Below are 11,153 nucleotides of genomic sequence, written 5' to 3' on the forward strand. Positions count from 1 at the left end.
TTAGATTTGTTTGTACTGTTGTGAATTGTTAGATATTACTGCACTGTTGGAGCTACGGACACAAGCATGTCTCTACACCCACAATAACATCTCCTAAATATGTGTATGCGACCAATAACATGTGATTTGATTTGAATTGTTAATGATATAAGAACAAACATGAATTTACTGAACATAAATGTAATAATGTTTGTGTATGGTTCAAAAGTCACAACTCATGTCGGCATTCGTTATTATTGAAGGAGAATGCAGTTCTTATCAAGTTACACAAATCCACAAGGAGTGAGTAGAAACCATATTTATTTAAGCAAGTCAGATGTATCATCTATGTTTTTTTTAAAGGCAGTAAATGAGGCTGAATTAACTGTTTTGCTGCTCCACCAGGTGTAGCGGTGTTAAGGATTCACTCGATGGTGCTGAACAGAAAGCTCGCTGTCGGAACAATTAATATATTGTTTAGTGTTGTGTTGTATAGTGGGTTTGCTGGCATGCATCTAAAAAAAATGTTGAGTTTGCCAAAAGTAAAACAAGAATTCAAGAGAACAGAGCATTATTTCTTAGCATTAATTTGTTTCTTAGAGAAACTGCCATTGTTTTCCAGCTGTGTTGCTGTGTAGCCTACCGGGTGCTCTGTCTCAACTGATGAATGGAATGTTGACCAATGCGCTAGAGCAGGATGCCTGCATGCAGAGATCTGTTGCTGTATGAGACGCACATATTCCATATTTTCGCAGGAACAGATATGCCTACTTCCTTATTCAGCTACTGGAATCCAAATACAATTACTGCACGCATTATGTTAATTGCTTAAATGCTTTAACTAAAAATGTAATAGTCCTATTTTCAGGGTCAAATTCAAGTGCAATAATTTGACTAATTATTGATGGAAATAAACGCTATAAAAATAAGGTTTAGTAGATCCTGGGGGATTATAGTAGGGTATTGAAATAAAACACAGGCCTACATGTTATTTGTTAAATTCTGAAGACACATTTAGTGTAGTCATAGTACAACATCAAAACAGGATTCAGTGGAACAGAAGAAATGTGCAGGACAATAAAACAGTGTAATTAGCTAATACTGACAAAATATTACCATTAGAAGCCAGCACACACAGCAAGCTACCAAAAATAACTTGTTAAACAACCATTATTTCACTGTACTGCAGTTTTACTGCATTTTGACGGCAGTGTCATTTTGTAAGAGTATCTTGCACTTGTAACATTATAACTTTAATCCGTCCCCTCGCCCCTACCCGGGACCCTCTGCACACATCAACAACAGTCACCCACGAAGCATCGTTACCCATCGCTCCACAAAAGCCACCGCCATTGCAGAGCAAGGGGAACCACTACTTCAATGTCTCAGAGCGAGTGACGTCACCGATTGAAACGCCACTAGCGCGCACCACCGCTAACTAGCTAGCCATTTCACATCGGTTACACACTCTTAGAACAAAAGGTGCTATCTTGAACCTATCGGGTTCCATGTAGAACCCTTTCCCCATAGAGTTCTACATGGAACCCAAGAGAGTTCTACCTGGAACCAAAAAGGGTTCTCCTTTGGGGACAGCTGAAGAATCCTTCTGAAACCTTTTGTTCTAAGAATGTGTATTTATGTGCAGTTTAGCTTACATGCTGGAAGCCTAGAACAAAAGTTATTGAAGTGAATGTGCACTTTTCAGTTGGGTGGACTGCAACTAGGAAAAACACAAGCACAAGCATTTATATCTTCAGAGATTATCAAAATTAGGGGCCATCTCTGAAGCTATAGTGTAACAGAATAATTTTAAACCGTCTCCTCGCCCATACCCGGGCGCGAACCAGGGACCTTCTGCACACAACGACAACAGTCACCCTCGAAGCATCGTTACCCATCGCTCCACAAAAGCCGCGGCCCTTGCAGAGCAAGGGGAAATACTACTTCAACGTCTCAGAGCAAGTGACGTAACCGATTGAAACCCTATTTAGCGCACACCGCTAACTAAGCTAGCCGTTTCACATCCGTTACAATAGGACTGCAGACTGTCACAAATGTTTGCTTTTAATGACCTAGCAAATTCGATGACTTGGAGGTGAAATACAGTCTATCACATTCCTTTCTTCTATTTTTTATCGGTATTTCATCACCTAACTAATAAAACCTCAAAAGGACCTGCTCCTGCAAAAGTTAATCGGGCTGGATAAGCTGAAGTGGACTTGGCCCATGTACCATTAGCCGGAGCTCATAGTAACATGATTCTGGAAAGAGCTCGACCCTCATAAAGCGTACATATTGGCAAAAATAGAATGTCATCATGGGGAAAAAGCACATGACTCGCAGATGTTTTTACCAAAATAGCCTGGAATCACTAGTTATTACTTCTAAACAAGACACATTTTAGGGGGGATTCTAAGAAGGCTACAATGTTGTTTGGTTTATTGCTTTAATAGTCACTGAGATGGTATTTGGTTATCAATGCAAAATAGCCTACTTTGTTGCATAACCTATACAGATGAGATCAAGGAACCAAGCGAGTTGGTGATAAAATACAGTTTCATTGTCTCTTCCAAGGATCCGCCCTTTTGTGAAGAAAAACTGCATTGTGCTACGCTCCAAGTGTTGTATCTCAGTAGGATCAAACCCTTTCACTTATGAATGCTTTACCAGTTATATCAGCAGATCTATCACCATGGCTTCTGAAGCAGTGGCTGTGTTGCTGCTGGTCTTCTGGTCAGGATCTACCTTTGGGATAAAGCTGGAAGGAAATGGATACACAGACGTTCTGATTGATATTAACCCAGTGGTACCTGAGAACCCACTGCTCATCAAAAGAATCAAGGTAAAGATTATAACCCAACAGTTAGAGACAATTTGCTTCCATGTACTTATTTTAGGTATACATATACAGCAGGGATCCTCAACTGGTGGTTTTATTTGGCCTCCCAAAGTTTTCTGATCTAAAAATACAATGAAGTAATTATAAAATAAATACATCATTGTTTGACATAAGACTGAGAAGAAGAAAAATCTGAAAATGAAATCAGCTCCAAATTATTTTATTTGAAGAAATCTGTTCCCAAGTATTCCCACTCATAATATAGAAACAATTGTGATCGTATACAAATGTAATCAAGGTTTGAAATTATTATGTTTTCATAAGCTTATATTATAGACATTATATCTGCTTAGGCTTCTTGCGGTCAATTTGCAGTCTACAATTTTTTTGTAATTATGTTGCGGCCCCCCCAACCATCCGCTCAAGAAACAATTGTCCCACGGCTGAATCTAGTTGATGATTCCTGGTATACAGCATTCACCTTTTACTCGCAAGTGCTTCAGTATGTTTGGATAAGTGATTCGGCTATAGATAAACCAAGAAGAAACACAGTTGTTGTCAAATATTGTTCAATATACGTATATAATTTGTCTTTCAGGAAATGATGAGCAATGCGTCATCCGTACTCTACAGCCACTGAGGACAAATTCTACTTTGAAGAGATAACAATACTAGTGCCACCAAACTGGTCTCAAGGAGACTATGGAAGAACAAAGACTGAAACCTATGAAAAAGTAAGAATGTTATTGTTATATCCGACTGCAACAGATGAAGCTTCCTGGCAATATTTTTCAGACAGCATAGCATTTAATTGCTAAAAGGCTTTGTTCTCTATTTTAGGCCAAAATAATAATTAATGAGGAAAATCATGCATATGGAGATCAACCTTACACCCTGCAGTATGGTCAATGTGGATCTGAGAGCCGGTACATTCATTTGACCACTAAATTAATCTTAGATGATGAACTCATTAAACTGTATGGACCCAGAGGTAAGAGGTACCACCGTAAACAGAAGTCTAAGTAATTTAAACACATAACAATTATGATTCTTTAAAATCATAAATAAATCATGAATAAATAAACAAGACTGAGTTTACAGTAGGCTCACAAGCTTATGAAATTGTTAAGAAAATGAATGACTTGTCTCTTAGGTAAAGTCCTTGTGCATGAATGGGCTCACCTGAGATGGGGAGTTTATGATGAGTTTGATGACGGTCAGCCATTCTACAAGGGTGCACACAGTGATATTCAGGCAACTAGGTAACCTTGTCTATTAAACTCTTTCCCACTGTCCAGTCCTACACAGTAACGGTATAACTAATATCAGATCATGTACGACATTTGAAGATACTGTACAGTTTTATTTTTACTTTTGTAAGAACCAGTTTCACATTCATTGTGCATTCTCAACATTCTCTTACTATTTTCTAATTTCGCAGATGTTCCCTAGAGCTTGCTGGTACAATTGTCAACAGAATTAACCACACAAATTGCACACACATTGACCCGAATAACAAGATATATACACAGGACTGTGTGTTCTTAGCAAACAGCGAACAATGGGACAATACTGCATATTTAATGTTCTATCCAAGTTTACTTATAAGGTAAGTTATGATTGTAAAGACAGTCTTAGAAACAAAGGTGCTATCTAAGAACCTAAAAGGGTTCTTCGACTGTCCTATATGGAACCCTATTGGGCTGCATCATTCTCAGTTTTGACAAACTTTTGTTGATGTGCACACTCAAGGTTACAAGATTCTGCTCCAATAAAACACACAACAGTGAGGCCCCTAATGCACAGAACAGGATGTGTGACAACAGAGATGTGATGGACGTTATTTTCACAAGCTCAGTGGATGCCAAAGCCAATGTCCAGCCTCTGAAAGGACCACATCCAGCACCTAGGTTCACTGTGATACAGAGGGGACAGAGAGTTGTCTGTCTGGTCCTTGATGTTTCAGGAAGCATGCTTGTAAGTTACTGCAATATCAGTATAATTGTCTAGGGTAGCACAACTTAAAGCATTTATAATGGATTAGTAAATTGTTTATTCATAATTTATGAATCATTACTCAGTTCATAAGGTATTTAATATAGGTCCTTATAAACCATTTACTAATCATTAAGTAAGTATTTTTATGTGACCTCATCTAAAATATTCTAAATATTTTAAATGTTTTGAGTGACCAGCGTAATTTATCACAAAAAGAAGGACATGCCATTGGTAGACATTACAGCAGTACCTGATGAAAAATACACTGTATATTACACACATCACTTAAAACATTTATAAAGTATAAATAGCCCACACTTTAGATAAGGTCACGCAAAAAGACAACTAAGGATTAGTAAATGGTTTATAAGGACCTATATCAAACATATTATTAAATCATTATTAAATACTTTGAAGGTTGTTTATAAATGTGTGAATAACTAGGTTAATAACATTTACAAATGTGTGAGTAATGATTACTAAATGATGAATAATCTATGTAATTATCCATTATAAATGCCTTTTTATGTGGAGTTATTATAAATTGTTACCGTGTCTAGTTTTAATTTCAATATTACAAATATTCTTTCTAGTAGTTACTGTTATTAAGGGTATGTACCCAGCAGCATATATCAGTGTTATCAATACATTAAAGTTTGTCTAACCTTAGACGGTTCTAATGTTTACTTTTAAAGGGCTCAAGAATATTGCAACAGCAACAAGCAGCATCTCTGTTCCTGACAACTATAGTAGAAGATAATTCATATGTTGGGATTGTAACATTCACAAATGATGCCACAACTTTGTAATTGTATTTTTAAATCATCACTGTGTGTTAATTTAATGAAAATAACTCCAAAATATATTTGTAATGATTTACTTTTCTTTGGCCTCTGATCACGTGAGTGTTAGAAAACAAATGTGAACATGCAAGTGTAGCTTACATGGGTCAGCTTGTTATGTTTGTTTACATCTTTTTATGTTTTACCAAAAAAATCTATGTTGATTTTCAAGAATTACGCAAAGACAATGGCAATACAATGGGAGATGAAATCATTCTTTTAACTGATGGGGAATCAGAATTAGATTGTGCATCTGAGGTTAAAGAAAGTGGTGCCATTGTAAATACAATTGCTCTTGGACCAAGTGCAAACAAAGAGTTGAAAATGTTGTCAGAAATATCAGGTAAGGTTTAATCAAAGGACCATCATATTAAGAATATTTAACTCGCGAACGTTACATTGTCTTAGCTTTTAAAGGGACGATCCACTCAAAAACGATATTTTGGATTTTTCATTAGTCCACTGTTAATACTGTACAGTACCAAAATATTTTGCATGTCAGCGGTCAAGTTTTCAAGATATTGGACTTTCAAGAAGCAAAGTGTCACAGGCAACATCATCACGATGAAGCAAAAAGCATATTTTGGGACTGTATCAGCAGTGGATTTTCACTTTAAGGCAGATGAGACAGTCACCATTTCTTGCATACTCTTTTTAAGTCTTTGTCAATTATCTTCATTCTGCTTGTTCTTATTTATGTTTCAGGTGGGAAATATTTATATGCATCTGATAATCTGGACCACACTGAACTTGTGAATGTCTTTGCTTCACTTACCACAACCAACGGCGATTTGACACATCAGACAAACAGTCAGTTAGAGCCATGATGGAGCAGGTCAGCTAGAGCAATAATGGAGCAGGTCAGTTAGAGCAATAATGGAGCAGGTCAGTTAGAGCAATAATGGAGCAGGTCAGTTAGAGCAATAATGGAGCAGGTCAGTTAGAGCAATAATGGTGCAGGTCAGTTAGAGCAATAATGGTGCAGGTCAGTCAGAGCAATAATGGCGCAGGTCAGTCAGAGCAATAATGGCACAGGTCAGCTAGACCAATAATGGCACAGGTCAGTTAGAGCAATAATGGCGCAGGTCAGTTAGAGCAACAATGGAGCAGGTCATTTAGAGCAATAATGGAGCAGGTCAGTCAGAGCAATAATGGCACAGGTCAGCTAGAGCAATAATGGCACAGGTCAGCTAGAGCAATAATGGCGCAGGTCAGTCATAGCCATAATGGAGCAGGTCAGTTAGAGCCATAATGGAGCAGGTCAGTCATAGCCATAATGGAGCAGGTCAGCTAGAGAAATAATGGCGCAGGTCAGTCACAGCAATAATGGCGCAGGTCAGTCACAGCAATAATGGCGCAGGTCAGTCACAGCAATAATGGCACAGGTCAGTCTAAGAAATAATGGCGCAGGTCAGATAGAGCAACAATGGAGCAGGTCAGTTAGAGCAATAATGGAGCAGGTCAGTTTGAGCAATAATGGAGCAGGTCCGCTAGAGCAATAATGGCACATGTCAGCTAGAGTAATAATGGCGCAGGTCAGTTTGAGACATAATGGCGCAGGTCAGTCAGAGCAATAATGGCGCAGGTCAGTCAGAGCAATAATGGCGCAGGTCAGTTTGAGACATAATGGAGCAGGTAAGTTAGAGACATAATGGAGAAGTAGCAGAATGGTATAATACATGCATAACATTACTTTTTGGATTGTTATCCATTCCATCACTGTCTGAGATACATTTTTAGATAGTCTGATTATACACATCTTTATTCTTTCCAGGTGCTGATGTTTTGAGAAATGATGGGATCTATTCCAGATATTTTACCACTTCTAAAAATGGAAGACACAACTTGAAAGTGAAAGTGCAGAGAAAAGACGAAGGCAAAAATAATGGACAAGTTAGATTGAAGAGACACAGTGTTGCCCCATTGTACTTGCTTATGTCATCAAAGGTAAATCTCAGAATCTGCTGTTGTTAATCGGTGAGTTGTTGCAACGTGATTTCTAATGTTTTCATATTTCAAGTCTCTGAGTGCTGATGTAACATGAATGTGTGTAACTTATTGCCCCATTCCCTCTCCTCCAGGAAAAGTAGTGATGAACCCGCCAAAGCCCCCAGTCAGTGAGGATGACCTGCAGGCTGATGTGGGCAGCTTCACCAGGACAGTCATAGGAGAGAGCTTCTCAGTCCTTCTCCCACCCGGTGTCCCCCCTCCAAATTCCCCCCCTAACAAAATCACAGACCTGAATGCAGAGATAGAGGAGGACAAAGTGATGCTCACATGGACGTCACCTGGGGAAGACATGGATACTGGCACAGGTACAGTACCAAATCTATTTTTAAGTCTATTTGCATAACGTCTAGGGCTGGGCATGGTTAATCGAATATCCAGATATCCGGACGGACGTTAGTATTCGATTACTTGAGTGAGAGTTCTTTAAAAAAATATGTGTAAGCCTGTCTCAACAATGACAGCTCTGGCCCCATAACGCCCACATCAGGACAAATTGGCCACATTGCCCTAGGATTAGCTACTTCTGTACTGACACAGATCAATGCAAAACACTTTTTGTAACATAATCAGTTCTTTCATGGTAAAAAATCGGACTTCTCTTTCACTGTTGCTGTTAGCCAAACAACCTCAGAAAAGCATGTCTGCTGCTAACTTTTACTATGTGCATTTGCGCCATTCTGATTGGTCGAGAGTGAATAGGATTTTTTAATAAAAACATTTATTTATATTTTTAAATTTCAACTCTTCGGATTTCTGAAAAAATGTCATGATATTAGTCAAATAATTTAAAATGTCTATCCGTACTAATTATCATCATCATGAACATACTGATCCTGAAATCATTATTTACCATAACACTTTCTAGATGAGATCAGACATTTGCATTGAATAACCATGTGTGAATCTCATGAATATGTGTTATAACCTGAATTTTCCCTTTCCACTTTGTCCTGCTTCATTTCTTTCAGCTGATTCCTATGAGATCAGAGTCAGCATGGACTTGGAAGCCCTAAGAGGAAATTTCAGTGGAGCACATCTAATGAACACCTCCGACATCCGACCACTAGAGGCAGGCTCTACAGAGGAATACTCCTTCCTTTCCAGTTACATCATCAATGCTGAACCAGAGACGGTCATGTTCTTTGCTGTACGTTCTTGTGACAAGGATTCTCAGATGTCTGACATGTCTAATGTTGCTAAAGCCACAAAAATTGTACCATTTGTTCCAACTACAACTACGCCTACGATTTCACAATATCCAAGTCCAAACCTAAAGCGGTCCTCTGGATCAAATGTAGTAGCAGTGGTTGTAGTAGCATTGGTACTGCTGCAGTCATTATTGCTGTGCTAGTTGTCAGCAGGATGCGACTCAACAGACCCGGGAACACTCCCAACTTCACAAAGACAGGTCTCTACAAGCTTTCTGTAACAATTAACAGCACGAATACATCCATGGGCTTATCAACACTAAAGATAATTGTATAATTAATCTAACATTCCCTTCTGAAAAACAATGGCAACGCCAGCTATTCTCTCTTTGAATTTGAAAGCTATTACCGTTTCCAAAGGCAAGACAGAATTGTATTTACTGAGAAGACAGAGCAAAATGTGCCATCCATCATGGTAATCGCCCCAGTCATTTACTGGCTAACAAACTACGCAGTAATGACCAATTAGCTGATATAGCAACTTCTGAATCTGAAACAGAGGAATTACTATCAGAACCCAAATGAATCAAAGATTCTCCTTCTTCTCCTTCTACTCCCCCTGAGGTCTATTTCAAATATTGGAATCAATTAGGTTCACTTTTGCTCGAAATAACTAACATTTGAGAAAGGTGAATGAAGCACAAATGTCAGCTTATAATTGTTTTTAAAGTAAGGATACCAGCCAGTGTCCTCACTCTCGCCCCCTATCTTTGATAAACATAGATATTTAACTGTTTTCCAAAATGTTGTCATCCCATCTCGAGACTTTCTTTCCCAAATAGGTTTGTTAAAAAACGTTCATCCACGGACAATCGCCAGCGCCTGTTACATGTCAACAATGCTTCAACAGAAACAACAGCTCCTTGGGCTGTTTTATCTCTTGATGCAGAAAAAGCTTTGATAGACTTGACTGTTAATGCCTCTGGTCGATCTTGGAACATATGGGAATTGGCTCTAATTTCATTAACATGATTATAATACTATATGCCAATCTCTCTGCCATAGTTATAACAGGCAATATCTGCTCTGCTCTGTTCAAAATCACGTGAAGCAACAGACAGTGCTTTCTGATTTCTTTATGGAACCCCTGGCCCAGGAAAATCAGCAATGGAAGGAAATAACACTAACTTCCCTAAAAGCTACTGATCACTTCATCTCATTATACACGGATGACATTTTACTATACTGCTGTGGAAACAATTAAGAGACCATGGCAAAATGATCAGATTCTCTGGTTTTACTATTTATAGGTATGTGTTTGGGTAAAATTAACATTTTTGTTTTTAATTCTATAAACTACTGACAACGTTTCTCCCAAATTCCAAATAAAAATATTGTTATTTAGAGCATTTATTTAAAGAAAAGAGCTAGATGGATGGTCACAAGCCATCAAACAAAGCAGAGCTGCTTGAATTTCTGCGCCAGGAGTGGCATAAAGTCACACAACATCAATGTGAAAGACTGGTGGAGAGCAGGCCAAGGCACATGAAATCTGTGATTGAAATTATTCCACCAAATATTGATTTCTGAACTCTTTAAAACATTAGTATTGTGTTGTTAAAAAATGAACCTTAACTTATTTTCTTTGCATTATTCCAGGTCTGACAACATTGCCCCTTTTTTGTTTTTTGACCAGTTGTAATTTTATGCAAATAAATGCTCTAAATGACAATATTCTTATTTGGAATTTGGGAGAATTGTTGTCAGTAGTTTATGGAATGAAACAGAAATGTTTGTTTTACCCAAAGACATACCTATAAGTAGTAAAACCAGAGAAACTGATAATTTTGCAGTGGTCTCTTAACCAGAGCTGTATATAGATTGACATTGTACCGCAATCATTCCTGAATGCATTGAAGAATATAGAGTAATTTAGCTTCATCCCAAATGATGAAATGTATCTAACCAAATCATCCCTACTGCCTCTCAAGACCCCGACGGAGAACTCAGTCTTTAGTTATTGAATCCCAATCATTGCCCATTTTAAATATGTGAGTAGATATTTTTCCTCCTAAGATAAAACCATTGCAAGAAACTTTAACAGAACGCTCAAATCAATTAAAATCCAACCTCAGTAGATGGATTAACATCCCAGTTGCTTTAACTGGCAGAATATCTATTGTCAAAATGAATATATTGCCATGGGTGAATTTCTGTAGTTCAATTCTCCGTTCTGGCTATTGGGATACAATTCATAGTGCGGTTTCGAAATGCAAATGGAAAAGCAAGTGATCCCGGATTTTTTTTTAAATTATGAAGAGGGAGTCTTTCCTACGT

At 38.0% G+C, this 11,153-nt stretch overlaps 1 protein-coding gene across 1 annotated transcript; it reads left to right on the top strand.

Moving 5' to 3' along the window:
• The first annotated feature begins 3,607 nt into the window (after positions 1-3,607).
• Positions 3,608-10,304, top strand: LOC118385332 (calcium-activated chloride channel regulator 3A-1-like). The gene is made up of 6 exons (XM_052523422.1): positions 3,608-4,080; positions 4,672-4,795; positions 5,770-6,009; positions 7,408-7,629; positions 7,706-7,973; positions 8,637-10,304. The coding sequence occupies exons 1-6, from the start codon at positions 3,956-3,958 to the stop codon at positions 9,017-9,019; spliced, it is 1,362 nt and encodes a 453-aa protein (XP_052379382.1). The 5' UTR covers positions 3,608-3,955; the 3' UTR covers positions 9,020-10,304.
• The last annotated feature ends 849 nt before the right edge of the window (positions 10,305-11,153 follow it).

The sequence above is a fragment of the Oncorhynchus keta genome, chromosome 1 (genome assembly GCF_023373465.1).
Source record: "Oncorhynchus keta strain PuntledgeMale-10-30-2019 chromosome 1, Oket_V2, whole genome shotgun sequence".
NCBI lineage: Eukaryota > Metazoa > Chordata > Actinopteri > Salmoniformes > Salmonidae > Oncorhynchus > Oncorhynchus keta.

Bases quoted from the DNA above. Each gene is read 5' to 3' on its own strand.
- LOC118385332 (XM_052523422.1), top strand. From the start codon at position 3,956: ATGACTTGTCTCTTAGGTAAAGTCCTTGTGCATGAATGGGCTCACCTG. The intron at 6,010-7,407 runs TAATCAAAGGAC...TAGATAGTCTGA, and splicing joins CAGAAATATCAGGTAAGGTT to TTATACACATCTTTATTCTT. The intron at 7,974-8,636 runs GTACAGTACCAA...CATTTCTTTCAG, and splicing joins AGACATGGATACTGGCACAG to CTGATTCCTATGAGATCAGA.